At 56.7% G+C, this 26,969-nt stretch overlaps 1 protein-coding gene across 2 annotated transcripts; it reads right to left on the bottom strand.

Annotated features, from left to right (window-relative positions):
• Positions 1 to 939: 939 nt before the first annotated feature.
• On the bottom strand, positions 940 to 26,881 carry NUP88 (nucleoporin 88). 2 transcript variants are annotated; one of them, XM_047832218.1, is made up of 17 exons: positions 26,547 to 26,880; positions 24,736 to 24,905; positions 23,393 to 23,518; positions 20,325 to 20,411; positions 17,527 to 17,703; positions 13,836 to 14,022; positions 13,252 to 13,399; positions 10,248 to 10,346; positions 5,830 to 5,920; positions 4,329 to 4,430; positions 2,677 to 2,835; positions 2,341 to 2,466; positions 2,193 to 2,258; positions 2,009 to 2,089; positions 1,669 to 1,795; positions 1,430 to 1,548; positions 940 to 1,178 (listed from the first exon to the last, which is right to left on the bottom strand). In XM_047832218.1, exons 1-17 carry the CDS (start codon positions 26,841 to 26,843, stop codon positions 1,115 to 1,117), a joined length of 2,226 nt encoding a protein of 741 aa, XP_047688174.1. In that variant the 5' UTR covers positions 26,844 to 26,880; the 3' UTR covers positions 940 to 1,114. The 2 variants fall into 2 exon arrangements, with proteins under 2 accessions (XP_047688174.1, XP_047688175.1); XM_047832219.1 differs by lacking the exon at positions 10,248 to 10,346 and having other exon boundaries at positions 26,547 to 26,881.
• Positions 26,882 to 26,969: the final 88 nt, after the last annotated feature.

Genomic DNA, 26,969 nt, shown 5'->3' with positions numbered 1-26,969 from the left:
CAGCTAATTTCAAGGTATTAAAATTGGCACCAGTAACGAGGCGGGAAATTTGTAATCGCGAAGAAAAGCTGCCAGGGAACCGCGCCGCCGAGACCAGTGCTCTGCGGACCTTTCTCGCCGGAAGAGGCGCCGGCCGGGGACCCCGGATCAGGGACTCCCCGTGGTGTCTAGGGCCGCACAGGCAAACTGTTCGAAGTCCCTCGAGAAAAGCATCCCGTAAAACCCGAACTGAGAGTCTTTCTGGCATGAAACCGTGAGGCTACCCTTGCGGGATACCCCTTTCGGCCGGGTTTTGTGTTGTCCAGTGGGAAACTGAGGCAAAGGTGGGCACCAGCCGTGTGGACAGAGGGAGGGGGGCCGGGCCGCACGACCGTCCGTGCCCGCACGTTCACGCGCGTCTCACCTGACCTGCCTCCTACCTGTGACCCACCTCATCGCGTGGCTTTCAGCCGACGTCGCTCCGCCGTCCCTGGGCAGGTGCGGGGTCACCTTTCGGACCTCCACGCGCCGGCGGGCGTAAAGGACCGCCGATCGGAACACAGACCCACGGTGACCGTGCTGGGATGGGGTGCGACCCAGCGTGGCTCTGAAAGGTAATCCTGCCTGCGGAGGCGATGGGTCAGCGGCGGCCTCAGGACCGCGGCTCCGAGCCCACACGCGTTGCACAGAGCCGTTTGTACCGAAGGCGCGTCTCGAAGAACGTGTTCAAATTAAAAAGCCGCCACCTGGTTCGCCGCGAGGTCCCCTCCTTTCGGCGCTGGGGGTCGGCCCCGCGGTCGCGTTCCGGGCACCCCCACGTTCAAACGCGGCTCTCGTTTTTGCTCCGGTTCGGAGACGACTCCGTGGGGCCCATGGCAGCTGGCAGAGCGCAGCTCAAGGTCTCCAGGGAGTTTTAAAACATCCCGGGCCCTCGGTGAGTGCATATAAAGCACATTCCGGTTTTTAAATAAAAGCATTTATTCAGTAACTACAAAACAAGTATGAAAGATGTGAATCACGCAGCCAAAGTTCATCTGAAAGGCCGCCTTACAAATTAGATGATGCTACCTGTCCGTTTCACAAACACGCCTGAGCCCCGACTCTGCGGCCTCGGTGTGAATCCGCGTGTGGCGGCTCAGAAGGTGACGTGGTGCCGGATGTCGTTGATCTGCTTCACCATCTCTCGGATGTGCTCGCCCCTGGGAGACCGGAGGCCGTTTAGAGGGACTCGGCAGGATGCAAACGGGTCACGCGCACCGGAAACGCTCCGCCGAAATTCCCGGTGCGCGGCTTCCGATGGGAGCGCGCCCGCCACCGCCAGGCAGTCCCGCTTCCGCCCCCCACCCCCATCCGTCCCCCGCGTTCCAGTGCCCGTGTGACCCCGGCTCCCGGCCGGTGAGTGCGGGACACGCTGGCGCCCCGCAGCCCTGCGTCAGGCGAACGCACTTACTCTTCCCGCAGGACGGACTGGATGCACCTGCGCTGGTGGGCGCTCAGGGCGATGGTGGGCTTTTGAGGGCTCGGCACCTTCTCCATCTTCCGCTGCTGGTAGTCCTTCTTCATGGTCACCTCGAGTACCCAACAGAACGTGCGTCGGGCCACGGTCCGCGCGCGCTCGCTGGTCCCAGGGGTGGGGGTGGGGGCGCGGGGGGGGGGGGGGCACGCTGGCCGCCGCGCGCCCTCGCCCACCTGTTTGATGGCGTTGCCCAGGTGGCGGAGCTGCTCGGGGATCAGCTGCAGCTCCTTCTTCATGTCCCGCTCGCTGTCGGACAGGACGGGGAGCTGGGCGCGGAAGCTGTGCAGGACCGTCTGCATCCTGGAGGTGGCGGCGGTGGGCGGCTGGGTCACACGGGGCACACCCCCCCAGGCCACGCCCCCAGCCGGGTGGCCTCTGATGGGGGCCCCGCCCCGCCGTCACCCCCTGCGCCTCCGAGGCCAGGCGGCAGCCGCCGCGGGCCCGTCTTCCCGAACCCCGATCTGACGCGCGCTTAGTCACCACAGGGGGGCCCGCACGGCGCCACCCGCGGACCTGTTCGTGAGATCCTCCTGTTTCTCCTTGGCCTCCTCGTACTTGTCGGCCAAGCGCTCGGCCATCTCCCGGAGGCTTTTCCTAAGGGCAGAAAACCAAGGGTCCTGGGGTCCACCCTGACGGGGAAGCCGGCGCCCGGTCGTGCGTGTCAGCCACGCTCCCACGTCCCCCGCGGCGCGCTCACCTCTCCTCCCGACAGTAACTCAGGTCTCCCAGCTGTTTCTTCTTCTGGTCGCACAATAGCCTGACCCTTCGAAAACAAGAGAAGTGAGATGCGATCGGAGGCCAGGCCGAGGCCGCGACCCGCCAGGGGCCCTAGGCCGCCACCCTACCTGCGCTGGATCTCCTCCTTGGCCAGGTCCTGCTTGAGGACGTACTGCTCCCGGAACACCTGCGTGGCCCGGCTGAGGAGCTGCAGGCTGTCTCCCGGCGGAGGGGCCGCGTCTCTGTCACATGACCTGTCAGCGGGGTTTCCGCCGCACGGGCTCAGGCCAGGGGGGCGCCGTCCCTCCTTTCCCGCCTTCCCTTCCTTCCCCGGCCCCTCCCCCCTCTCCCACCCGCCCACGCGGAAAGGTGCCGCACGAGACAGTGGACGGACGACGCGACACACGGCGAGTATGAAAACGGGCGGGACCGTTCCCCAGACCCACACGCCCCAAACCCCGTACTTCAGAAACGCCGGATTCGCAACGCTGCGCCGCAAAATGCCTCTGATGTGCTTTTCAAAGGAATCCGGGGTTTCGGCCAGAATGCGGAGGGGAGACTCTTCCGCTGCCTTGTCTTCCTGGGTGCAGAGCAGGGGAGGGGACACCGGATGGACCGTGCTTCTGCAAAATACAGAAGTGCGTCAGACGCCATCTCCCGCGGTGTCCTCTACGGCGAGGACCCCAGGGAAGCACGAGCCACGGCTCCCTGAGCCGTGAGAACACGGGAGGCGAGAGTGTTACTTGTGTGACAGGACGACACCGCGTGCTTTCTGCCCTGAAGAGTCACCTGGGGAAAGCTGTCCCTGTTCTACCAGGACCGACCTCTGACAAAGCATTTCTGCACTCCATCTTTCCAAAAAATAGTTTGGATTGACAAAGGCAACATAAAAACATAAATTCATCGGGGACTCTTTCTGCAAAGGACGGGAGAGCCGTTTGTAAACCGGAGTCACAAAAATAAACGACTCGTTTCCTAGGTGTCATTTCAGATTTGGCCAGAAAACCGCTGTACATACTGGATTTGCTCTGTTGAACTTGATCCTAAAAATGAGATTCACTCGAATATTATATTCACAGCGGCGGTGGCGGGAGAGCAGACGCACCCGCGGGCGCCCGATGAGCATCTTTACGTCTGTGGGACGGGAGCTACTGTAAGGACACCTGGGTCCCCGGGGAGCCGGCGCATGTGTGGTTTTTCCCTTCGGTCTTAATGGTTTCATTCCGAAGGGACCCGGTGTGACGGGGTGTCACCATGTTAGCAAATGTGTCGAGGTAAAAGGCGAAAAGGTGATTTTTTCCCACTTTAGTCTTGCTCGTTTTCAGTCTTAGTAGAAAAAACACAAAATTGATGGTGAATTGTTTATCTTGCTTTCCAAGTGGCATAACTGTCAACCTTCAGAGATTGTGGGGATTCCTCCAAGGACGTCAAGCGGGGCTGGTGTTCTCAACGAGGCCTGTGCGCAGAAGCCCGTGCTCTGCACCGACACGGGGCAACTGGGGGCGGGAGGGGGTCGTGTGCCCCACACTCCGGTGGCTCCTGGGGACTCCTGCTCCCGCGCTTGTGACCCATGGGTGACCTTCAGGACTGCCCAACAGTAAGTGGTGCTTGTGGCTTCACGGGAGCTCCTCAAAGGGAAGGATCAGGAGGCCACTTTCAACCCCCCGCCCCTGCTGAGTTCACGTCCCCTGGTGTCGCTCCGAGGCCGGTGGAGACGGGAAACTAGGGGGTCAGAAGGCTGCGGGTCTACAGCCCCAGCGGATGTGTTCCGGCGACCTAAGCACGGTGTCACCTCCCCGGACAGAAGGGACGGTGCCGTCCTTGCGGGGGCTCGGGCTACCCTGGAGCCTGGCACAGGGACGGCGTGGATGCCATTTCCACTAAGTCACGTGAATAGCAGAGTTCGGTATTTTACCACTTTTCCACACTGGGAAGTAAAGTTCCCGACTCTCTGCCTAAAATAAGTCCTTTCAGGCATGGCAGCGACAGCAGAAACCTCCACCCCTCTCGCCTGCAGAGCGTGAATCCCGCGTCTCCAAGTGGGAATGACAGGCGCGCTCCCCGCGCGGGTTCTACAGAGCGAATGAGAGCCGCGTGGGCACGAGGACGGACTTACAGCAAAGGCCTGATGAGGCACTCGTAGCTGCCGGTGACACAGATCATCGTGGGCCCCAGGATGTCCGGGACGATCCAGAACCCTCGAATCGGTGCCGGCTGCCTGGAACGACACAGCCACAGCTGACTTACAGGGACGCGGGGACCTGGAAACCGAGTTAACAGCCCAGAGGCCATCTGGCTCGCCCAAACCCGGCGGTTCCCGCCAACTGACACGCAGCTCCCTGCCCGCCACCCGGGCCCTGCCGTCTGCCCCGCCGGCATCCGACCCCGCCGACCGCCACCAGGGCCCCGCCGGCACCCAACCCTGACCGGATGCCCTGCACAGCGCCGGAGCACGGCCCAGCACCCGGGTCACATGGCTTCGCCTACCATCTCCATCCCCGTCCCCGCCTGGCGGAGGAGGGCGGACCTGGGGACTCGCAGGGACAGCGTCCCAGGCCCTCAGATCTCCCCACTCCCCTGCCCTCGGGCGGCAGTGCTAGCGCAGCACCCCGCCCTGCAGCTCCTTCCACGGTGCCCTTTCACCTTTCTGGGGAGGTGAGGCTGGGGGGGGGGGGGGGGGGGGGGGAGGACGGGACTCCGGGAGTTAAAAGTCTTTCCGGCTTGAGATCTGCACACACAGGAGTGCACACGGCATCCTGTGACTGCGAGCCAGGCCACTGTGGGGACGACGGCCCCCGTGTGACCTCCCGGCTCACAAGGTCCCCTCCCCCCAATGGAAGCCAAGGCCGTCCCAGCCCTGACGGCGCTCACGGATTTCCTGTCTAGGGACCCGCTCCCAAGCGGCCGTTCGTGTCTACCTGTCGGAGGAGCGGATGGGAGTCGTCACCCACTTCACCCGTTCGCCTTCTGGTGCCAAGGCCGCCCTCCCCGGCCCCAGGGGTGCCCTCGCCGCCGTCCTCCGGGAGCCCCCGTGCTGCCGGTCCAGGCCCTCCCTCCTGCCGGGTCAGCCCCAGCCCCCCCTCGGCCCAGCTCCTCCGGCTGCCTCACCGTTGCTGAGCAAGGCCGCTGCAGACCCTCAGCCCTGCTCTCCTCCCCCTGCGCCCTCCCCCGGTCCGGCTCTCTGGCCGCCCTGTAGGAGCGTCCCCCTCCACCGGGCCACCCTGCAGGAACGGACCCCTCCGCACGCCCCCCTCCACACCTTCCCTCTTCCCAGGTCCACCCTCCTCCTGTGGCCCAAATGTCCAGAGGGCACCACGCGGAGGCGGTACCCCTGTAGACCCACGGCAGTCACTCTAGGATCTTCCCTTTCCTCTGTTCACTGAACGTTTACTGTCCGTCGGTCCATAGAAACGGCATCGCAGACACGAGGCCAACAGCGCACCGTGACGCACGCAGACCCGGGCTCTGCCCTGACTGACCGCACATTCTCCAAACACAAACGGCGGCCTTAACACGCGCTGGGCAGAGAAGGCCCCTCTGAAGACCGGACGGGAAGTCGGGGTCGCAACGCCCTCCAGGCAGAGTCGGACCAGTGGGCGACGAGGGCGGGTCCTCACCTGCAGGGCAGCGGCTTCGTACACAGGATGTGCTCCACGAAGCACTTCTGTTCCGCAGCGAGCTCCTGGAGGCTGTCCTTGTCCTCCTCATCTGCAAAGGCGCAGACACACACAAGTGACTGACGCGCGGACACAGGTCTGCAAGTTAAATGCAGCGAAGGCTTCGTCCCGGACCCCGTCCCGGGCCGCTGCTGCCCAAGCACGACGCCTTCCCGCCGCAGACACCTGCTTCCCACGGCGGGGCTCGGCTTCAGCCCGAGGGGAGTGCGTTTTCCTCGGTCGGCCGTGTACCCCGAGGGGACACTCCCATCCCGTCCCTTCCTCGCCCACACCGGGCGTCTCACAACAGCTGCTCGAATGCAGTTCACAATGCACAGAACCCATCCGTTTAAAGGGTGGAATTCCGTGGGAGTTTAGTGCGTTGTAAGAACTGTACAAGGGTCGCCACGGAAGTTTCAGAACCCCTCGCTACCCAGAAGGAAGCCCTTGGCTCTGCCGCTGGCCCGGCCCCAGGCGACCACCACCAATCCGCTTTGTCCCTGCGGACCCGCCCACCCTGCACGGGTCACGTAAATCGCATCACACGTGTCCTTGTCTGGGCCTGGCTGCCTCCACTCAGCACGTTTTCGGGCCCATCCGTGTTGCACGATATGCCGTCGGATAGATGGCTGTGTACTCGGGGTGATCATCTGGCTCTGAGGAGTAATGCTGCTGTGAACATTCGTTTACAAGTGTTCGTGTGGGCGTACGTGCCCACTTCTCGTGGGTGTGCGCTGGGCAGAGGTCACGCCGTAACTGGAGGTTTGATCGCCCGAGGAACCGCCACACCGTTTGCCCAAAGGGCTGGGACATCTTACGTTTCCATAAACACCGCACCGACGACACTGGTTACCGTCATCTTTGCTTTTAGCTGCTTTAATGGGCATAAAGTGGTCTTGTGGCATCTTGTTTCATGACCAATGATGCTGAACGTTTTCGTGGGCTCAACTCTCTGTACCTCATCAAAGGAACAATCTCTATTCAACTCCTTTGTCCGTTTTTCAAATTGGGCTCTTTAACCGATTACTGAGTTCTAAGAGTTCTTTCACGTTCTAGACTCAAGTCCGTGACCGGACACGATTTGCAAATATTCACTCCCATTCCGAGGACTACCTTTGCACTCTTGTGATCGTGTTTTCTTCTGAGAGTTCTACAGGGTTAGGTCTTATTTTCAGGTCTTTGATCCCTTTTGAGTCATTTTTGTTATGGTGTGAGGCAGGGGTCCAATTTCATTCCCGTGTGTGTACACGCACCCTGGTCCCAGCACCGCTTCTTAAAAAGACTTCTTTCCACGCTGATGTGTCCTGGCACCCTCGTGGAAACCAACTGGACTCCCGGTCCCATGCCGTCAACCTACACGTGTATGCTTGTGTCAGCATCACACTGGATGGGTGTACCTTCTGTAAGGAGCCTTGAAATAGGGAAGTGTGGGTCCTGCAACTTGGTTCTTGTTTGTCAAGACTGTTTGCGCTATTCTAGGTCTGTAGAATCCCAAATGAATTTTAGGGTCAGCTCGTCCATTTGTGCAAAGCTAGCTAGAATTCTGACAGGCTGGCACCGGATCTGCACATCGATCTGGGGAAGACTGCCATTTAACGGTATTAACTTTTCTGATCCACGAACATGGGAGGTTTATTTCTTTCAGTAACGTTTTATAGTCTTAAAAGTGTATGTCTCATACTCTCGTTAAAGTTAAGTCTTATTTTGTGTGTTTTGATGCTATTACCAACGGGATCATTTCCTTAATTTCCTTTTGGGTTACTGCTAGTGCGCAGAAACAGAACTGATACTTGTACAATGCTCCTGGGTTCTGCAACCGCTCTGGACTCACTTATTGGTATAGATCCTTTTCCAACGGGTGTCCTATGACTCACTATGTAAAAGATTGTGTTTTTAGAGAAGAGCGTTTTCGTTCTTCCTTTCTAATCCTGATGCCTTTTATTTCACTTTCTTGGCTAATTTCCTTGCCTGGCACCTCCATTCGGTTGAATGCAAGCGGCAGGAGCGGTGTCCTCTTGGATCTTGAGGGGAACGTGTGGAAAGCAGACGTGTAAACAATTCAACTGGACATTCAGCTGAGGTTTCCAAGCAAAACCCTGGCCACGTGTCCTGGTTTCATTAGGCCAATCGCAGTAAAACGTCAGAAAAAATACAACTGGGTTCTTACAAAAACCCCAAAGATTTGATGAGTTAGGAAATTCTCCATCTATCTGAACGGCAAAAGATACTAAAATTAAGAGACTCACTGTTAGGACATCCTGCTTTAGAGGAAAAAGCCACTGATGTACTTATACCTCAGAAAGATCAAAAGGTCTAAATGTCCAGTGACACAAGGGCTCTCCGAAGAGATTAGGAGCGTGACTGATCCTGTGGCCACGTGAGGAGAACCCAAAATAGAGACAGGATCCCCCCGGAAAGGCCTGTGGGTGAATGGACTTCTTGCGATATACACAAGGGGACCCAAAAAGGTTCTTCAGAATTTGTAGCCACATAAACGCTGCTTGCCTCAGACTGAAAGGGTCACAGAGATGATGAGAAAAGGCTGTTCCACCCCCAAAATTCTGCAGGCAGAAAGCTGGGTAATAAGCCACTCTACCGTAGGTAAGTGCTACCTTTCTGGAAAAGATGAAGGTTTACTCAGAGGGCAACAGTGCCGGCCCGGAGGACGATCGCCAAGCCTTGAAACCTACTAGAATTTGAGTTCTGAAACCGCGCAGGACCCGTGGTTGCGGTTTCCTTTCCATTTTCTCCCCTTCTGACCTGAAATGTCTGGAAATGATACGTATGCCTGTCCCACCACTGTGGTCTGGGAACAGAGAACTTGTTTTCTAGTTTCAAGGTCCAGGGAGAGGAATTCTGCCCCAGGATAGAATCTACTCTGCCCCAGGACAGAGTCTTTACATATCTGAGTTGGATGACGTAGAAGATTCAGGTAGGACTGGGGACCTGTGAACTCACGAGATTTAGAGGAGCCTCTGACGTCCGCGTTGCTCTAACGACGCTACGGCCGGTGAATTTGGCACATGGGTCAGGTGTGAATCTTTGGAGGCCACGGGTTGCAACAGACTAGACAGAACAACGGACTCCCCAACGGGGCCTGTGCCCAAATCCCCCGAACCTGTGAATCGTCAGGCCACAGGCAAAGAGGAAGAGAGGCCGCGGATGGAATGAGCACTGCTCGTCCAGGTCTCAAAGATAGATCATTCTGGATTATCCGGGTGGGCCCGATGCTACGACAAGCTTCCTTAGGAGGGAAAGAGGGAAGCAGAAAAGGAGAGAAGGACTCTACTCGCCCCGCGCCCCCTGCTAACTTTGCAGCCGGAGGAAGGGGACTCTGGGCAAGGGAAGGCCGGGGAGACTGGACAAGGCTAGGGATGGGGTCTCTCCCAGAGTCTCCAGAAAGGGAGGCCCTCCCAGCACCCCTAACCTAGAGAGCTGTGAGGTAACAAATCCGCACTGTTGCGGCCCGCTGAGTTCGCGGTGACTTCTCACAGCAGCAAAAGACAGCTACGGAAACACTTGGGGCCTTGCCCATCAAACACGGGGCTGGCTGTGGGTCTTCCGTAGACGCCCGAGCCGCCCGAGGAACTTGTCATTACTCGTTCGCTGAGTGTTGGGACCGGGAAAGGCTGCCTCTCCTTAGACGCCTCTTCCGTCCGCTGAGACGATGATGCAGCTTATGTCCTCTACTCGTGCGGCGTCCTACGCTGATGGATTTCTGGATGAGAATCCAACCTCGCGTTCCCGGGATAAATCCCACGGAGTCCTGGGCCGCCGTCCTTTTTGTCCTCACTGGATTCGGTTTGCAAGCGTTCTGTTGAGGATTTTTTGCATCTGTGTTCGTGAGGGGTGTGTGTCTGCGGCTTCCTGTCCTTGCACACCTGTCTCGTGTTGGTGTCGGGGGAGCAGTGACCTCCACGAGCGAGGCGGGGGGGTGCTTCCTCTCCCTTCTGTTTTTGGAAGAGCCTGTCGAGAACTGGTTTCTTTAAATGCGGAACTTTTAGAGCTCATTGTCCTGAGCTTATCTCTTCGGGTAGTTGATTGCTGTTTCGATCTCTTCACTGGTTATAGGTCTGTGCTCACGTTCTGGCTTTTGAGTCGGTGTCGGTAGTCTGTCTTCCTAGGGACGAGTCCGTCTCGCCTTGGGGCCCTACGTGGCGCGGAGTTGTTCACGGTTCCCCGTCATAACCTTGAACACCGTCGCCGTGAAGTCAGCGGTAGCGTCTCCTCGCGGGGTTGGTCTCACCAAAGGTCTGTCCGTCTTGTTGACGTTTTCCAGTGACAGTCTTTGGTTTCACTGATTTCCTCTATTACTTTTCTACTACAAACGACTTTTCGACAGAATCTGGGAAACATACCAAAAGGCTCAGGGGACTCACCTGACCCGAGAAATTTGTGAAGCTTATGAATCCAAGTCAGCCCGACACTGTGGACGCCGGCTTCGTGAGTGCAGTGGTACCTCGAGGGACACTTGGGATCTGCAAACGGAGTCGCGAACGGAGTACAGGCCGCGTTAGAAAATGGGTCTTAGGCACCCACCCCGGCAGCCCGCAAACGCACCGGTCCACGAAGTGACAGAAGGCGACGGGACCTGCACGCGATGCTACCACAGCAGGGATCTGACGTTTTAAAACTGGAATTCAACTTTCAAATGTATTTGAAGTATTTTTCAAAGTCATGAACACAACCCAAACGTCACTTCTAAACCTTCACAGGAGACTTCAGCACACCACCACCGCCGGCTACCTGTCCGTCCCCCTCAGCACACGCATTTATAGCTCTCGTTCTCAGGACAACACGGTGCCTGAGAAAGTCACGGCTCCGGACAACACCTGTGCCGGCATCACCGACCCACGCGAACCTGTGCAAGCAAGCGCACGAGTGGGTCAGAGGCCCAGCCGCGGCTGCGGGGCGAACTGTCGTCACGGTGCGTCCAGGCAGCTGGGAAATGCCAAGTCTTACTTGTCTTGATAACGCGGACTTAACAGTCTTTACGTTCAAGTTTGGATACGATTCTCTTTTTTTCCCCTTAAGTAACCTTTACTCCCAACGTGGGGCTCGAACTCACAACCCTGAACCAAAAGTCACAATCAAGTCCGATCAAGCCAGCCAGGCACCCCAAGTAAATTTTTTTCCTTGCTATAATTCTTGTTTGACATTCACTCATTCATTCTAGAGGCGGCGAGAGGGAGCGAGGGCACACGCGAGAGCACTGGCAAGGAGGGGGATGTGGGAGGAAAGGGAGGAGGAGAATCCCAAGCAGTCTCCAAGTTCAGCACAGAGCCCAACAGGGGGCTCGATCCCACGACCCTGGGATCATGACCTGAACCAAAATCAAGACTCAGACGCTTAACTGACCGACCCACTCGGGTGCCCCGACAGTCCTTTATATTCGTACTAAGAAATACGAGGAACCGTTATGGAATTTTAATGAAAACTTCTATACTTCTTTTGACCCCTAGTATTAGTGAGACTACATGAGACTAAAAGATGAGTTCTGGACACTTTACTTCTGAATATTTATCTCTGTGACTCAGTACTTCTAAAACATTAAGCAACCAAAACAAGATACAGAAATAATTTACACGCGAAAGCTAATTTAAGATGCAGCTGTCATCCATAAACCCCTAAATGAAACTCCCTTCCTTCTAAGAGCCTCACTTTAACTTTAACTTTGTGGTTCATAAATATCGTAAAGCAAATACTAGTTTTTCTTTTCTATTTTACACGTCGGGGCTCTGAAAACAGCACTGTGCCACGAAGAGTTTTAAAACTCCTGGTCTATGGCGATCCTCTCTCTGAACAATAAAATATTAAAAAGTTTCCTTTTTTCTGCCCACACTTGCCGCTCGTTCAGGTTCAAATCCTCTCATTAGGTCTACTACTGTTTCCAACGACTTTCCGAGATGTGCCTGTGGTGCTGACATTAATAGAAAAACCTCAATATTGGCAAGTAAGAGAAATCTGTTACAGAAAAAGGCAACGTTAGTAACTGAAGTAGGAATTTGCCAGGCGTCCCTGTCACGTGGTGGTCATCCACTCATGTCAATAAAAATCTGGGCATGTTTCAATGATTGGAAGGTGCCCTAAATAAAAACATGAACAGGTCGGTTTATTAGTTTCACAGATGTGAAAATAATTAACTCTCATTAGAAGATAAAAACGCCTATGTTTAAGATTTCCCAAAGAGGGGCGCCTGGGTGGGTCAGTGGGTTAAGTGTCGGACATCTGCTCAGGTCATGGTCTCGCAGTTGGTGAGCTTGAGCCCCGCGTCGGGCTCTGTGCTGACAGCTGGAGCCTGTCTGGGATTTTCTCTCTGCCCCTATCCCACTTGTGCACATATGTGCTCGCTCTCTCTCAAAAAAAAAAAAAAAAGATTTCCCAAAGACATTACGTACCTTCATAAGGAAACCAGTGAATTTGTCGCCTACGTCACTGGGTCTCAGTCTCCTCAGCCCTAAAGCGAAGTTCAGAGACCACACAGACTACACCTCTGTGGATACGGCTCCGCGAGACACGCTCGGTGAGCTCCCTACGCCGGTCTGCTGCTCAGGAACTACGACCCCTGACTGTGCCGTACCAGGCGCACAGCTGGACCACCTCCAGGCAGAGGCGAGCCTCCCTCTCTCTGCACCGGGCCCAGGAAACCGACAGGAGGCTCCGAGGCGTGGTGGGACGGCACAGGGTCACAAGGTCTCGTGTCAGAGGAACCCCAGAGGTCATCGGATGTCACCCCTGCCGCTTCCAGATGAGAAAACGGACAGCAGGGGGGCTGACCGAATGCCTGACGTCGTCACAACTATGAGCGGAGCCCAGCACGCGCCAGGCTCCTTCCACTCAGCCCCGCAGCGTCTCGACAACACGGGCTTCCGCCGACTCAGCATCTACTCAAAAGCTCCCCGGACGAACAGAGGTAAGTTGCCGGAAAGATACCAACCCAGGTAAGTTAAAATAAAATGAAAAGATAAAAAGGACAACATTCAAACTGGCTCTGGGGCTAACAAGACTCCGTAATGTGCTCTAAAGTGAAGAAAGAGGCTTTAGAGAGCCATCTTAATGTGAGCGTGTTATCGTTTGATTTTTAAAGTTCGTTTTAAAGTTTATTTGCATACGTTTAAGTAGTTGAATCACGAAGCCGACTTTTGAGTGGACCGGGAAGAGTTCGCTATTCTGACTCCAGGGGGATCCAGACCACAGACCACGATCTTAAAATGTGGGAAGCACACCCAGCCTTTCCTGGACCCAAGTGCAGCGCGGTGACTGAGGCCACGAAACGCGGCTGGCTTTGCAGAGCTGGGCCCCAAACCAAGGTGCCCGGGAATGGCCTGTGACTGTCCCCGTGGAAACAGGACGGGACAGGAGTACACTCCACCAGCACATTACCTCTGTGAAGTCTGATGGGACAAGAGAAGTCAGAATCAAAGGGGTCATCCTCGCCGGACGCCAGCTTCAGGGCGAGCTCCAGCTCCACGCACTCGAACACGTACAGGGAGGGGACGAGGTCGGCCCTGGGGTCCCAGGACGTCTCAGACTGTAAGAGAACCGGCAGTTTCAGGCTTCACGCTCGTATAAAAACGCACACGGTTCGGAACAGAAGAAATTCTCCTTAATTCCACCCCTTTCACCAGGGCCTTAATGTTCTCAAAAGAGGGAAAAAAGGCCTCCCTCCTTTTGGAAGGTCGTGAATCGCGTTGAGAAGAGCCAGTTTAGCGATTCGTGGGTTCTCTGTATCTGTCACTGAGGTCACTGAAGCCCGCCACTCCGAGCGTGGACAGAGCACGTGGGCGCCTTCTAACATCTCGCCACGTGGACTTTTAGGTGGGCTTCACCTAACGCTAGGTGTCTGATTTCCAAACGACACAGAGGTGCCAGATATAAAGGAAAATCCTAGCGTCCTGAGCGTTCTCGCCGGCCCGGGAACCACACGCGGCGCCGGAGACGCGAACGCAGACACGGGCCTGGCTCACCGTCTGCTCGTCTTCCTCCTCCCCTTCCAGCACGACGCAGTGGTACAGCATGCCCGACTCTGTGGCGATCACCAGGATGTTGGGGACGCAGGGTAAGCAGAGGATGGCACAGGCGTCATAGCCGTAGTTGTCCTCTGCCGCGGGGTGCATGGGCAGCGGGCCTAGCAGCTTCCCGACGGTCCCGGGGCTGAGGGAAGAGGGAAAACATACTCGGACAGGTTGACGGAAGACAACCACGCCACCGCGACCCCTTTTCTGCAGCTGCCGGGCCCCAACTGAAAACACAGTGCCACGGGGGCACCTGGATGCCTCAGTCGGTTGAGCGTCTGACTCTTGATTTTGGCTCAGGTCATGATCTTGAGGTTCGAAGGACTGAGCCCCACATCAGGCTCTAGGCTGACAGTGCAAAGCCTGCTTGGGATCCTCTCTCTCTCCCTCCCCCTCCTCCACTTTCTCAGAGGTAGACATAGAAAAAAGAAAGAAAGAAAGAGAGAGAGAGAGAAAAGAAAGAAAGAAAGAAAAGAAAAAAGAAGAGAAGAGAAGAGAAAAAAAGAAAAAAGAAAAGAAAAGAAACCAGAAGCTTTAAGAAAAAACAGAAACAGAAAATTCCATGGCACCAGTACTCCTGATGTCTCCTTGTCTCACTTTCAACGTTTATTTATTTTTGGGACAGAGAGAGACAGAGCATGAACGGGGGAGGGGCAGAGAGAGAGGGAGACACAGAATCGGAAACAGGCTCCAGGCTCTGAGCCATCAGCCCAGAGCCCGACGCGGGGCTCGAACTCACGGACCGCGAGATCGTGACCTGGCTGAAGTCGGACGCTTAACCGACTGCGCCACCCAGGCGCCCCTCACTCTCCCCTGGACTTCCGTCTCCCTGGTGCCTCTCAACTGGATGTAACTTTGTGCGCCAGGGGACGTTGACTACGTCTGAAGACATTTCTGGTTGTCACGACCAGGGAGGCGGGGGCGGGAGGGTGCTTACTGGTGTCCAGAGCAGAGATGCGGCTCAACACTGCCCCGCCCCCCAGGATGCCTCCGCAGCAGTCGCTCAGCGCAGAGTCCCCGGGGCAGGGGCCCAGAGGCCGTGCCCCCTGCTCACTCTGGCTCCAGCCTCCCTCACCCCAGCGAGGCCGCGCTCCTGCAAAGGCCAGAGGAGAGCTCCCAGCTGCTAAGTCCACGGGCCACCAACCCGACGTGCTGCCGCATTTACTGTGGGCTCACGGCTGCCTCCCGCATCCTTCACACGTGCACTCCGGTCTCCTGGCTCTCTTCAGGCCCCTCCGGACACCCCTCTCTCACTTCTGGCTCGAAAATACTGGCGCTCCCCAGCATCTTGTTACAAGCCCTCTTGGCTTCACAGCACACACTCACGCGAGGGCACACCAAGCCATGCCTGGCCGGAACTACTACGGACAGCCTGTACTTTCTCCCAAAACGGAACTGCTCTTCGGGGCCTCGGACCCAGTATTTAACGGGATTAGAGCTACAGTGACTGGGTGCTGGGTGACACCCCCAGGAACCGGTGATGTCGGTCAAACTCACGTTTGTCCAGGATTACAAGACCACGTGCTAAGTTCGACAATGCGAGAACGAACCAGGTACAGAGAGAGTGAGGTAAGAAAGGCTTCAAACACAAGTAAGTCCGGGGGCGCGGAGAAGGTTGAACGTGTGACTCTGGATTTTGGCTCAGGTCACGATCCCGAGGTTCGTCAGGCTCTGTGCTGACAGCGTGGACCCTGCTGGGGATTTTCCCTCTCTCCCTCCCTCTCTGCCCCTCGTCTGCTTGCTCTCTCTCAAAATAAACAAATAAACATTAAAAAAAAAAAAAAAAAGATCAATGGGAAAGTATATTCTGGGAAGGGGTGGTGAACCTTCCAAGCTAAGGAGCAGCTCTGGAAAGTTCTGGAAGCATGAACGACGAGGACTGGCAGGAAGGAGACTTGGCTTTCTAAGACAACAGAAGACAAGTCGGCAGGCCACGTCAAGGCCCTCAGAGCCTCCCTGCCGGGCGACAGCGTCAGCAGAGGTTCATGTGAAGAGGGACAGAGCTTCACTTTCCTAAGATCAATCTGACAGCAGTGAGGGGGTGACACCGAGGGGACTGAGATGGGGTTCAGGGCAGCGACTGAAGGGGACGAGGGTCTGGGCAGGAGATGAGGGTCCGAAGTAAGGACAGCAGGATGGAGAAGGGGGTTGGCGCTCAGGGAGTTTTCGCGGTTAAGGGCAACAGAATGTGGGGCTGGGCTGGACCCAAGAGGCTGCGGAAGGCGACCAGGTGATGAGGTGCGGATAGGTGGGTGCCGGCCGTGGGCGGAGGGAGGCGACAACGTTACCACGACGGCCAACTCCGAGCAGGGGATGTTCAGGTGGAGGCGGATGCGGCTGAGAGGGAGTCCCCGCCCGCGGCAACGGTGGAGGTCCCCGTCCTCCCCTTTGTGATTCTGCTCCCGCAGGGACCCAGCGGATCCCTCAGCCTGAGCTCGGATGCCAGGGGCCACCCTCCTCCCCCCAGCTCACCCCGCCCTCTTGCAGAGTCCGAGGCCTAGGACTCACACCTGCCGCTCGCGGGGCCCTGACTTCTGACTTCGTAGGGGGCCAGACGACTCATAAGTGAATCAAGTCCGTTAGCCTCTGGTCTCACGCCTTTCGGGTTACAAACGGGCCCAGGATCCTCGCCCTCTCCCGCCTGCGACCGTCACCCGGACTGGTGATCCTCTCTGTCCGGTCCCCTAGTTCCAACTGTCCACCGACCGTTTCCACTTTATGAGCCCACTACTGTGTCCAACTGGCCACCTGTAATAACAACTCCCACTAGCCGCCCCTCCTGACCCCAGTTTTGTCTTCACAGCTCACCCCCTAACCCGACCGGGAACGGAGTCTTACGGACCCTTCCTCTGTAGGAAGCGTGTCCGCTTCTGCCCCTGCTTCGGAACGGCCCCCGTTCCGATCCCGCAGACGGTCACCTAACGTCTGCAGCAGCGTCTCTAAATGTCTCTCTGCCCCAGAGAGGGTCTCTCTGTCCCTAACCGTCTGCTCTGTCCTTCTGTTTAGAAACCATCACTGGCTTCCCACCACCCTATTCCTACAGAAAAGACCCCACGTTCCCCAATTTCCCCCCGGGCAGATACTTCCGGCTTTACCACGTAACGCTCCGCAGCCGGAACCACGGCTCCAGCCACGAGAGCCTGACCACTGAGCCGCGAGAGACACACGCCCTGGGGACTAAAGCAGTCATGCCCTTCCCTGACCTTCGGTTAATCCTCATTAGAGGTCAGTCCACGTGTCCACGAAAACCTCCCCGACTTCTTCAGTCGCGGCACGCTCTCCTTCCTCTGGGTCCTCCCGCCCGTGCACCGTGCGTGGTCCGGGGACTCACAACCAGGGCGCAGGTCCCCACCACTAGCTGCCCTCTCAGTGCCTGGCTCACACGAGATGCACGACACTTTTGTGCTTTAGACTTCGTGAAAACAAATCCAGTCTTCGGTGATTATCCAAGAACGTTACAGAACCGACCCAAATAATACGAGGCGACCAAAGGTTACACGGTCTGTACGCATCTTTCCCCAAGATACGCAAAGCAAGCATCAAGAGGCTGCCACACGTCGAGAGACGGGACACCCACCCACGGACCCCAGTCTGGCCGGGCCGGTCCACGAGGGGCATCCGTGGATGGCACCCCCCCACTCACCTGTGAACCAGACTGACGTACGTGAGGAAGGTCTCTCCGTTCTCGTACAGGATGTACAGCGGGTACCCCACTATGTCACCTTTGCCTTTCTGTCCAAACATGGTCTTCGGGACCGCTGACAATGGCCCGAAGTCAAACGCCACCGCTGTCTCGCCCAGAGACGCAGTGTATGCCCTTCTGAAAAGACATTTAAAAACCGATGGGTCAAAAACAAGAATGAAAACGAAACGTCTGCTAACAGGAGATGGGGATGGAGTTTGCACTCGCCGGAGGACACAAAATAGAGCACAATTAAACGACAGAAACATGAAATTATACCCCGTTTCCTCTTAGTTTAAGCGTACAGACACGCAGACAGGACAGATACACGCACACACAGAGAGAAACAGGAAGCAAACGCTGAGCAGAGGGACACGTTCACTCCACAAGTATCTCCTTCGCATCGGCCCCACGTCCCGGGCCCCACGCTGTCACGGGGTGCTGGGGACCCACCAGTGACTTCAACCAAGGCCCCGCCCTCCAGTGAGACACGCAGGGCACACGCAGAAAGGAACACGCAGCACAAAGCCAGAAAATGACATTGTCAAGAAAAATGAAGTTGGGGAGGGGGGCTGCCTCGGGCTGGGCTGCCTGGGAAGGACCCTGGCGCGGTGATGTCTGAGCACGGATTCGAAGGAAGGAGGGGAGGCGTCAGCAGCCACATGGGCAGGGGGTGCATGTTGTCTGAGGAATGAACAGCGAGGAGGCCGAGCTCAGAACCGGGACACGGAGGGAGAAAGAAACCGGAGGGGACATCCTGTGGGTTGCGGTCGAGAATAAAGCAGAATGAAGGGCGCCTGGGGGGCTCAGTCGGTTGGGCGTCCGACTTCGGCTCAGGTCATGATCTCACAGTTCGTGAGTTCAAGCCCCACTTACGGCTCTGTGCTGACAGCTCAGGGCCTGGAGCTCGTTTCAGATTCTGTGTCTCCGTCTCTCTCTGTCCCTCCTCTACTTGTGCTTTCTCTCCCTCAAAAATAAGTAAACGTTGAAAAAAAAAAAAGAATAAGACGGAATGACCTGCTTTATACCCAAAGTGTCGCTCTGGCTGCCACGTCAAGGAGAAACTATAGGAGATGACAAAGATTTCTTTTTCTTAATATTTTTCTGTAGGTTTCCCCAATTTTCTACAATAAACACATATTATCTTTATCATCAAGAAAAACAAATGACGAAACACGCGACTTCGTATTTTAAAGTTCAGCATGACGGGTTATCCGAGGAGACTCCAGTTCAATACAGGGTTACTAAGTGCGGGTAAAACGAACTCATACGGTTGGAGGAGCGATGTCACTTTGTTGTGCTGCAACCACCACGCGTGAGTTTATCGCATGGAAGGGTATATGGTGTCAGGAGGCAGGGAAAAAAAATGAGGAAGCCCCAAATCAGAACAAAAGAACAGCCTGCGTTCAACTAAATGACCAGGACAACGAAGGGACAACAGACATGGAAGTCAGAGAGACTTCAAGTGACCCCTGGCCGTCAAAAGTTACCAGGAGCTTAATAAATGCAGGCGTGTTCCCCATGATGACAGCAGGTGTCGATGAGTGAGTGCCAACCCCGTGCCAGGACCCAGGCTACGCACTTTTATGCATCACCTCGTCCATCCCGTACGGCGATCCTAGTAGAAAGCGCCGTGATTCTACTTCATATTCACGGAACACAGTCATGGACACGAGGCTCGGGGCCGCTGAACAGCCGGCATGCGCCACAGTGAACACACGGCAGGGCGGAGATCAGAACTCGGGGCCTGGAGCTCGGAACAAGTGCGCGGGCAGGGAAGGTGCCCGACCCCAGGGGTGGGGGGGACCTGCCGAGTCCCAGAGGCCGGTACCTGCCACGCGGGGGTGGAAGCTTTAATTTAAGAAGCGACTGCCTGACACTGACATCGCTGAGCTGAAACGCTCACCCTGAGACTCTCCCGGAGAGTGAAATCGGCCCCAGGTCAGCGGCAACCTGGGACTGGGCGCCAGCGCGGGCTCTCCACGTTCCCAAACGTTAAGATCCAATAAACGTTAAGTTCACAGCCCGAGATCAGCAATCACGGGGCGAGGCGGGGACTGTGGGTCAGGGGCAAGGGCAGTACAGATCTAGGCCCCCGCTGCCCCCACCCCACCGTGCTGTTCACACACCGAAGAGCTACGTGGGAAGTAGTCAGAGGACGAAGAGTTGGGAAAACAGGAATAAACACGACTACTAGAGACGACTGCCACGGAGACGTGGAAAGAACCAAATGGAACTTCTAAAAATACAGCTACTAAAAGTGTCACTCTACGTGCACAGGCTGTGGGCGGTCCTATGTGGTCATCACCAGAAAGACCGGTCAGGAGGCCAGAGGGACGGGGTTTGTGAGTTCCAAGGGTGACTGCTGGTGGTCGGGGAACCTGGAGCGTGCCCCTGTGGGGAGTGGGCGGGTGGGCGCCAGAGTCAGAAGGGCTCCCTCTTCCTCTCCAGGTTCTGGGTGTACACGGTCTGGGAGGCGGGCGGCCCGACACTCTGACCTCGAATCTCTGCCATGGCATAACTTATCGCCTCCGTCAGGACACAGGAGGGAGCCCGTGCCAGGCAGTCATTCTAGAACCTTCTCAAGAAGGGAGCAGCTGGCAGCGATCGTGACCCTCAGCCACTCTGTCCTGCCGCCCACTTCGGCTCACTCCTCAGGTCCCCAGCAGTGTGGTCACCGCTGGAAAACCTTATAATCTCTGTTAAAACTGCACTTATGAGCCCAATAAAGGAACTATTTTGTGACACAAATAACTCACCCTTTATTGATTATCAGGCTCTCCTCTTCCGCTTCTGAAAGCACAATGACCTTGACGGGTGTCTGAGGCTCACGGAGAGAGTAGATCCTGGCGAACAGAAGAGCACAGTGCCGGCACTTAAAATTCTTTTCTTTTCTTTAACAACGTTCAAAGTTTTGAGAGAGAGACGGAGTGCGCGCACGCAGAGTGGGGGAGGGGCCGAGAGAGACAGAATCCCAAGCAGGTTCCCCATCCTCCCGGAGCCGGACTCGGGGCTCGGTCCCAAGGACCGTGAGATCCTGACCCGAGCTGAAATCCAACAACTGAGCCCCTGGGTGCCCCAAAACTCTTTCATCTCAAAAGCGCCCTTCTCCTCCATCTGATTGCTGCCAGAGAATCTTCCTACTGGTTTTTACAACCATTTCTCTGCCAAAGGGCGTGCTTGCCCTGACAAAGCAGCCCACTTCGCCTGTGTCCGTGGGCCCTGCAAAAACACCCTCTCTCACCCCCGAAGCCCTATGAGCCCGCCGCACCCCGTCACGGGTCTGGATCTACCCCCGAGTCCGCAGGCACACTCACCTCGTCCCAGCGTCCCCCCAACCGCCCCAAGTGCACCAGCACCCCAGCGCGTGCACCCCGACTCTGCAGCCACATCCCGCCACCCCCTGTACGCCCACCGGGCGCAGAGGGAGGGACGCCCGGCCCCCAACTACCCGCGTTGCTGGACGAGACGCAGCACCATGTCGTCCCTACTTTCTCAAGCAGAGCATAAGACCGGAGATGCTTTCTATAAATTTTTTTTGCCAAAATCATTTTAATCTAAAATAACAAAGTCAACGACACGTGTGGCTACGGTTAAAAGGAGAATTTTCAAAAGGCCAATAACATCGTTATCAGAAATCTAACACCCCTTATAAAGCCCGTGTGGAGTCAATCACTTACCTCGTCCGACCACCCTCAGAAGTTTTAAACTCCGTTTGCTCCGTTACCAGCGAAATACCATTTAATAGATGTTTTCAACAAAAATCTGATGCAACCGACCACGCACGCACGGTGGTCTTCCTGGCTGCACTCCTGACCTCAAGGTGCGTGCTAATACCAGATGGGACACGTGAGAAGGGAAGGCAGCAGAAGGGACAGCAAGCACAAGGGAGCGTCGAGGGGCGTCCTGTTGCCCCGAAGCCGTCCACAGGCTCCAGAGGTTGGGGGAGGGAAGTGACCGGTGCCCCGTACTTACTTATTTTTTACAAGTTCATTTATTGTGAGGGAGAGTGCGTTCACGCATGAGCAGGGGAGAGGCAGAGAGAGAGAGAGAGAGAGAGAGAGCGCGCCAAGCAGACTCCACACTCAGTGCAGAGCCCAACGTGGGGCTCAAATTCACGAACCATGAGGTCACGACCTGAGCCAGACACCTGACAGACTAAGCCGCCCGGGCGCCCCCAACACCCCATATTTTAAAAAGAACCTCCAACAGTTGGGACCAGATACCTCCTTCTGGGCGTCACACGAGAAAGGCCTCGGCCACACCCCGGCCCCCAGCCGGTTGCCCAGCCCACGAGACAGGAAGACTCAGGACGAGCTCTGTGAAGGGAGGGCGGCCCCTCCTGCTTTCCAAGCTAATGGGTGGGCAGGGCGACACTCAGCCAGGCTTAGAGGTGCCTGTCGTAGTAAAGGAAGACTCGTGTCTCCAGTCCTGGCTGAATGCCAGACGTGCTGCGGGAGCCACAGGCCACCAGGTCGGGGAATTCTCGACTGAACCTGACACCTCACATCCCAGGGCTGGTGGCACGGGAGTACTATACGGTATCTACTTCCTACACGGAAATTTCTAGGGCCGGGCTGGAACAGCGTCAGGACTATGGTGCAGGTGCTCAGTTCCCTGTGGCCCTTGGGGGGCAGAGGAAAGGACCCTGGCAGGTCCCATGACTCCACAGGAGAGGGCACAATGGTCACGCTGAGGGTGCAGGAGATAGCACGCGTGTGTATGCCCCACCGTGAGAGAGGGCCCAGGGCACTACCGCTCACAGAGCGCCTCCGTCACCAGCGGCCCGAGGCTAAGTGCCGCCCGGGCCAGGCGGGGGCGGGAGGGAGGGGGGGATGCACACACCTGCACGGAGCCTACCACGTCAACGGAGGTCGCTGGTGGCAGACAGGACCAAACGGGGACCGGGGTCAGCTGTCTCCCTCAGCTGCCCCATTCTCCCTACCCCCACTACCGAGGAGCTGGACCCAGAGGAAGCAGGAGGCAGCCCCTCCTTACACATCGCCCCCACCTCAGGGTGCGGGGACAGGAACAAGAGCCAGAGCAGACCAGGCCCTCCCCACCCGTTTCAGCTGCCCCAGTCTGGGCCTGTGAGAAGGGGCCACGACACGCTGCTGATGTGGACCGATCGTCAGAGTTTTAAACTGGACAGACCAAGTTTTACTAACTAAAAGTGACCGGAAAGCTCGGAGATCTAAGAGGCCAGAAAGGGATCAACCATTCAGCAGGGAAGGAAAGGCTGATAAGGCACAGCTAAAAAGGGTGATTAGGAAAAATGAAACCGGAGGGACCCATCAGCTGGGTCTCCCCAGTAAATGTTTCACATGAGGCAGATCCAGAAAGTTAACTGGGAACGTTACAGAAATCTCTGGAGGACCGGGGCACGTGACGGTAGAGTTCAAGCCCCGGAGGGGCGTTTCGAAGCTGTCAGATCGAACCTGATCGTTTTACGAAATTGGAAACTGAGGCTCCCCTAAAAAGAATTTCGGATCTCGAAGACAGAGGCGGCGTTGGGACAAGAATTCAAATCTCTCAACTCCCACTTGTATTCTTCTCCCGATGGTACATGACCTCCAAGATGACACGTTGAGAGGGGACGTGCCAGCAGACCGGTAAAGGAGACGGACGGGACGAGCCGAGACAGAGCGGCAGTGGCTCCGGCACGCGGGGGAGGGCGTTCAGACGACCTGCCTGCACACTGGTCACAAGGGCCACGAGGCAGAGCCGTCGGCCGTCCCGGCACCCGTTCAGCGGAGCCCCAGCTGTCAGCCAACGAGCGGAAAGGGAATCTCCCCTCGCGAAGCTCCGAGAGAGAAACAGAGCGTACCTGATGACGTTGTCTGAGGTCAGCAGCACGACGTGGGGGTCCAGCAGCTCACTCGGGTACCAGGCGGCGTGCTTCAGAGTCAGGGAGGCCGAGCTGGTGAAGAACCTCTCGGCGACAGGCGTGGTGCTAAAGTGAGGACAACAGCTCCCTGAAACGTTCTGCAGCACGTGAACGGAAACCTACAGGGAAATCTATCTTACCACCGCTTGGTCCTTTCCGTCAAATTTCTCTCAACTCTCGCTGAGAGCAAAGCATCTATTCAGTCAAGATCAGTAAGAACCGAAATAAAAAGATTTTCTGAAGTACAGAGTGTTTTTTAAAAATGACCTTATACGTGATCTTAGGTGTCACGTCTTACTGGACCCCTGCAGGAGCCCTGTGAGAAACTGCTCGGGAACTACCATCACTGTTGCAGAAGTGAGGAAATGGATTTAGAAAGCGGGCGTTTTATGGGGACCGGGTCTCTGCGCTGTGGAGCTAAAGGGGGGTTTCTTTTTTTTTTTTTTTCAACGTTTATTTATTTTGGGGACAGAGAGAGACAGAGCATGAACGGGGGAGGGGCAGAGAGAGAGGGAGACACAGAATTGGAAACAGGCTCCAGGCTCCGAGCCATCAGCCCAGAGCGCGACGCGGGGCTCGACCTCACGGACCGCGAGATCGTGAGCTGGCTGAAGTCGGACGCTTAACCGACTGTGCCACCCAGGCGCCCCTAAAGGGGGGTTTCTAGCTTGCATTCTTTTCTACAAATCTGAGTCCGACTCTCGCTTGTCTGGATTTGTTGAAAAACACAAGACACCAAAACTAAACTCAGTCAAACTACGAGCAAACGGTCTGACTCCCAGACGCCAGCTGCTTTCGACACGTCATGCTGCTTCTACCTACTTGAAAACAGAACCCCGATTAGACAGCGCTTCGACAGTTCGGGCAGAAGAAACGTGACCTTACACATAGCACAGACGTTGGGGTGCCTGGGTGGCGCAGCCGGTTAAGCGTCCGACTTCAGCCAGGTCACAATCTCACGGTCCGTGGGTTCGAGCCCCACGTCGGGCTCTGGGCTGATGGCTTGGAGCTTGGAGCCTGTTTCCAATTCTGTGTCTCCCTCTCTCTCTGCCCCTCCCCCGTTCATGCTCTCTCTCTGTCCCAAAAATAAATAAAAAACGTTGAAAAAAAAAAAAAAACATATAGCACAGACGCGACAGCAGGCAGCCAAGGCGCAGACCAGCTGGAACACCGCGATGTTCGATTCGTGGCACAGAAAATGCACCTTAACCACCACGGGGCTCGAACAACTGTCCGCGCGTACGACAGAAGACAGACACACGTTCCGTGGACGTACGACTTACCTGCAATTCACTGTTAGTTTTCCGCCTTCGAATTCAGAATTCTTCCCCCATCTTTTGGGCAGCTCTAACACCGTAAGTCCTTTCATTCCTATGAGTGCCACATGCTGCTGCGTGGGACTTAACAGGACTTGATAGATTTCAAACAGGGGCGGATTTATGCAAAGCAACCTCTGGAAATTAAAAGCAAACTGGTCAAAATAGCTCGTGTCCAGGTAAACACACGTGGCAGGTGCTTGGGAGCACAACAGTACCCTACACTACACTACAGCTGTGCACCACAGCTAACGCAGGACTTGCCGTAGGACAATGAAGCAGCCTGGATAACGGCTAACACTTGGGCCGTTAACTGATGGAAGATTTTTAACCACTGAGACTGGAATGTTACAAGGAACGCACCACATTTCCCTACCCTGCAAAATAAATACTCTGCATAATTTCCCTTTTCTTAAAAAAAAAAATTTTTTTAATGTTCATTTTTGAGAGAGAGAGGGAGGGAGGGAGGGAGGCGGAGCAGGGGCAGAGACACAGAATCCGAAGCAGGGTCCAGGCTCGGAGCTGTCAGCACAGAGCCCGACGTGGGGCTCAAACTCACAAACCATGAGATGGTCACAGGAGCCGAAGTCGGACGCTTAACTGACTGAAGCCACCCAGGCATCCCTAAATTTTTTTTAATTGCTTTATTTTTGAGAGAGGGAGTGAGAGAGAGTGAGAGAGAGAGAGAGAGAGAGAGAGAGCGCGCGCGCAGGGGAGGGGCAAAGAGAGCTCGAGACACAGAATCCAAAGCAGGCCGCAGGCTCTGAGCTGTCTGCACAGAGCCCGACGCGGGGCTTGAACTCACGAACCATGAGATCGTGACCTGAGCTGAAGTCACACGCTTAACTCACCGAACCACCCAGGCGCCCCATAATTTCCCTTTTCGCGACCAAACTCCAACCTGCCCCTGGCAGTCCCACTCCCCACCTGCATTCTGCACCCCCATCAGGTCAGCCTGTGTAGACCCGTGCCCTGTTTTCAGGACTGCAGAAACCTGCCAAGCACCCCGTGAAAATCAAGTCATTTCTCATCAGCGAGAGGCCGCCAGCGGCTCGGGGCAGAGGTCATGCGGTAGAACAGGAGGCACGTTTTCTGTGTTTTAATCTTTGAAAGAAGGGAAGCCGGTGATTACAAGCAAACGCTGCAACGCCTGACCACAGCGAGTCTGGGCCGCTCTCTGTCTAGCCCCAATTTCACACGCGGTCCGCTACAATCAGAAACAAGCAAAACTCCCTCCCTTCCAACTTGGGGAACGAGCTCATCTCCTAGAAGCGAAAAGAAGGAATTCACAGGGGACTCCTGCACGGCAGGCACAAAACCCGAAACCCGGGTTTTTCAAGTCTACCCCTGCCTCGGCGCTCGGCGCAACCCCAGGAGGGAGTCAGGATTACGCTTATTATCTGGCGGGCGTCCCGTCGCGGAACCGGCTTCTCAGAACCAGCCTCCCGAGAAGCGCCCCCCGCACCCCCACGCTCTCTCCGCTCCCCTTCATCGCGGGTGTTTTCCTGGCGGCTTGCACGGCCGCTGCCCTGAGCCCGGGCCCCAAGAACCCACGCTCCCCGAGAGCATGAGTTGCTCTAACGGTGTCGGAGACCGTAAGCCTCTGACGAGGGAATAAAGACGCAAAGGGAGGCCGCCAGAGGCCAAAACGACGAGGAGAGGCGCCTCCCGCTCTCAGTTGGGCGCCCCCCAAGGGACGAGGGCTTACACCTGTCGGCACACCTGCCGGCGTGCGCGGGAGACCCGAACCCCGGGCAGGCCCCTGCTGAGGGCCATACCTGGTACTGGGAGAGGGAGGGCTCCTCGCCCCCGCCGCCGAGGCCCCGCAGCCGGACCACCAGGAAGGAGCTGTCGTCCGCGTCCCACAGGAAGAGCTCTCCGCCCAGGCCCAACACAAGGTTCCTCGTGAGCAGCGGCGGCGACGAGGGCGACGGGGAACACGTCGGCTTCTCGGCTTCGGCCGGGCTCTGGCTCTGGCTCTTCAGCCCCTCGCGGAGCCGCAAGAACACGGCGTGGTTGGGAAGCCAGGACTGCCACGGCTCCCCGTCGCCCGCGGGCCCCTCGGCTGCCGCCATCTTGGCCCCACTGCGCTGGTCTCCCCACTCGCTCCGCGCGCCGCAGAGCGCAGCCAATCCGCGGGCGGCCGGTCGCCCTTCGGCCAATCACCGAGCAGGCAGGCCGGAAGCACGCGTCCACGGGGG

The sequence above is a fragment of the Prionailurus viverrinus genome, chromosome E1 (genome assembly GCF_022837055.1).
Source record: "Prionailurus viverrinus isolate Anna chromosome E1, UM_Priviv_1.0, whole genome shotgun sequence".
In the NCBI taxonomy this organism is placed as follows: Eukaryota; Metazoa; Chordata; class Mammalia; order Carnivora; family Felidae; genus Prionailurus; species Prionailurus viverrinus.
This window is presented reverse-complemented; position numbering and strand designations above follow the sequence as displayed.

What these genes read in the sequence shown, in the direction of transcription:
- NUP88 (XM_047832218.1), bottom strand. Translation starts at nt 26,843, where the DNA reads ATGGCGGCAGCCGAGGGGCCCGCGGGCGACGGGGAGCCGTGGCAGTCC. An exon ending in AGCCTGATAATCAATAAAGG is followed by an intron (nt 17,704 to 20,324) that starts GTGAGTTATTTG and finishes ATGTCTTTTCAG; the next exon opens with AAGGGCATACACTGCGTCTC. An exon ending in CAGGAGGATCTCACGAACAG is followed by an intron (nt 1,796 to 2,008) that starts GTCCGCGGGTGG and finishes CGCCACCTCCAG; the next exon opens with GATGCAGACGGTCCTGCACA.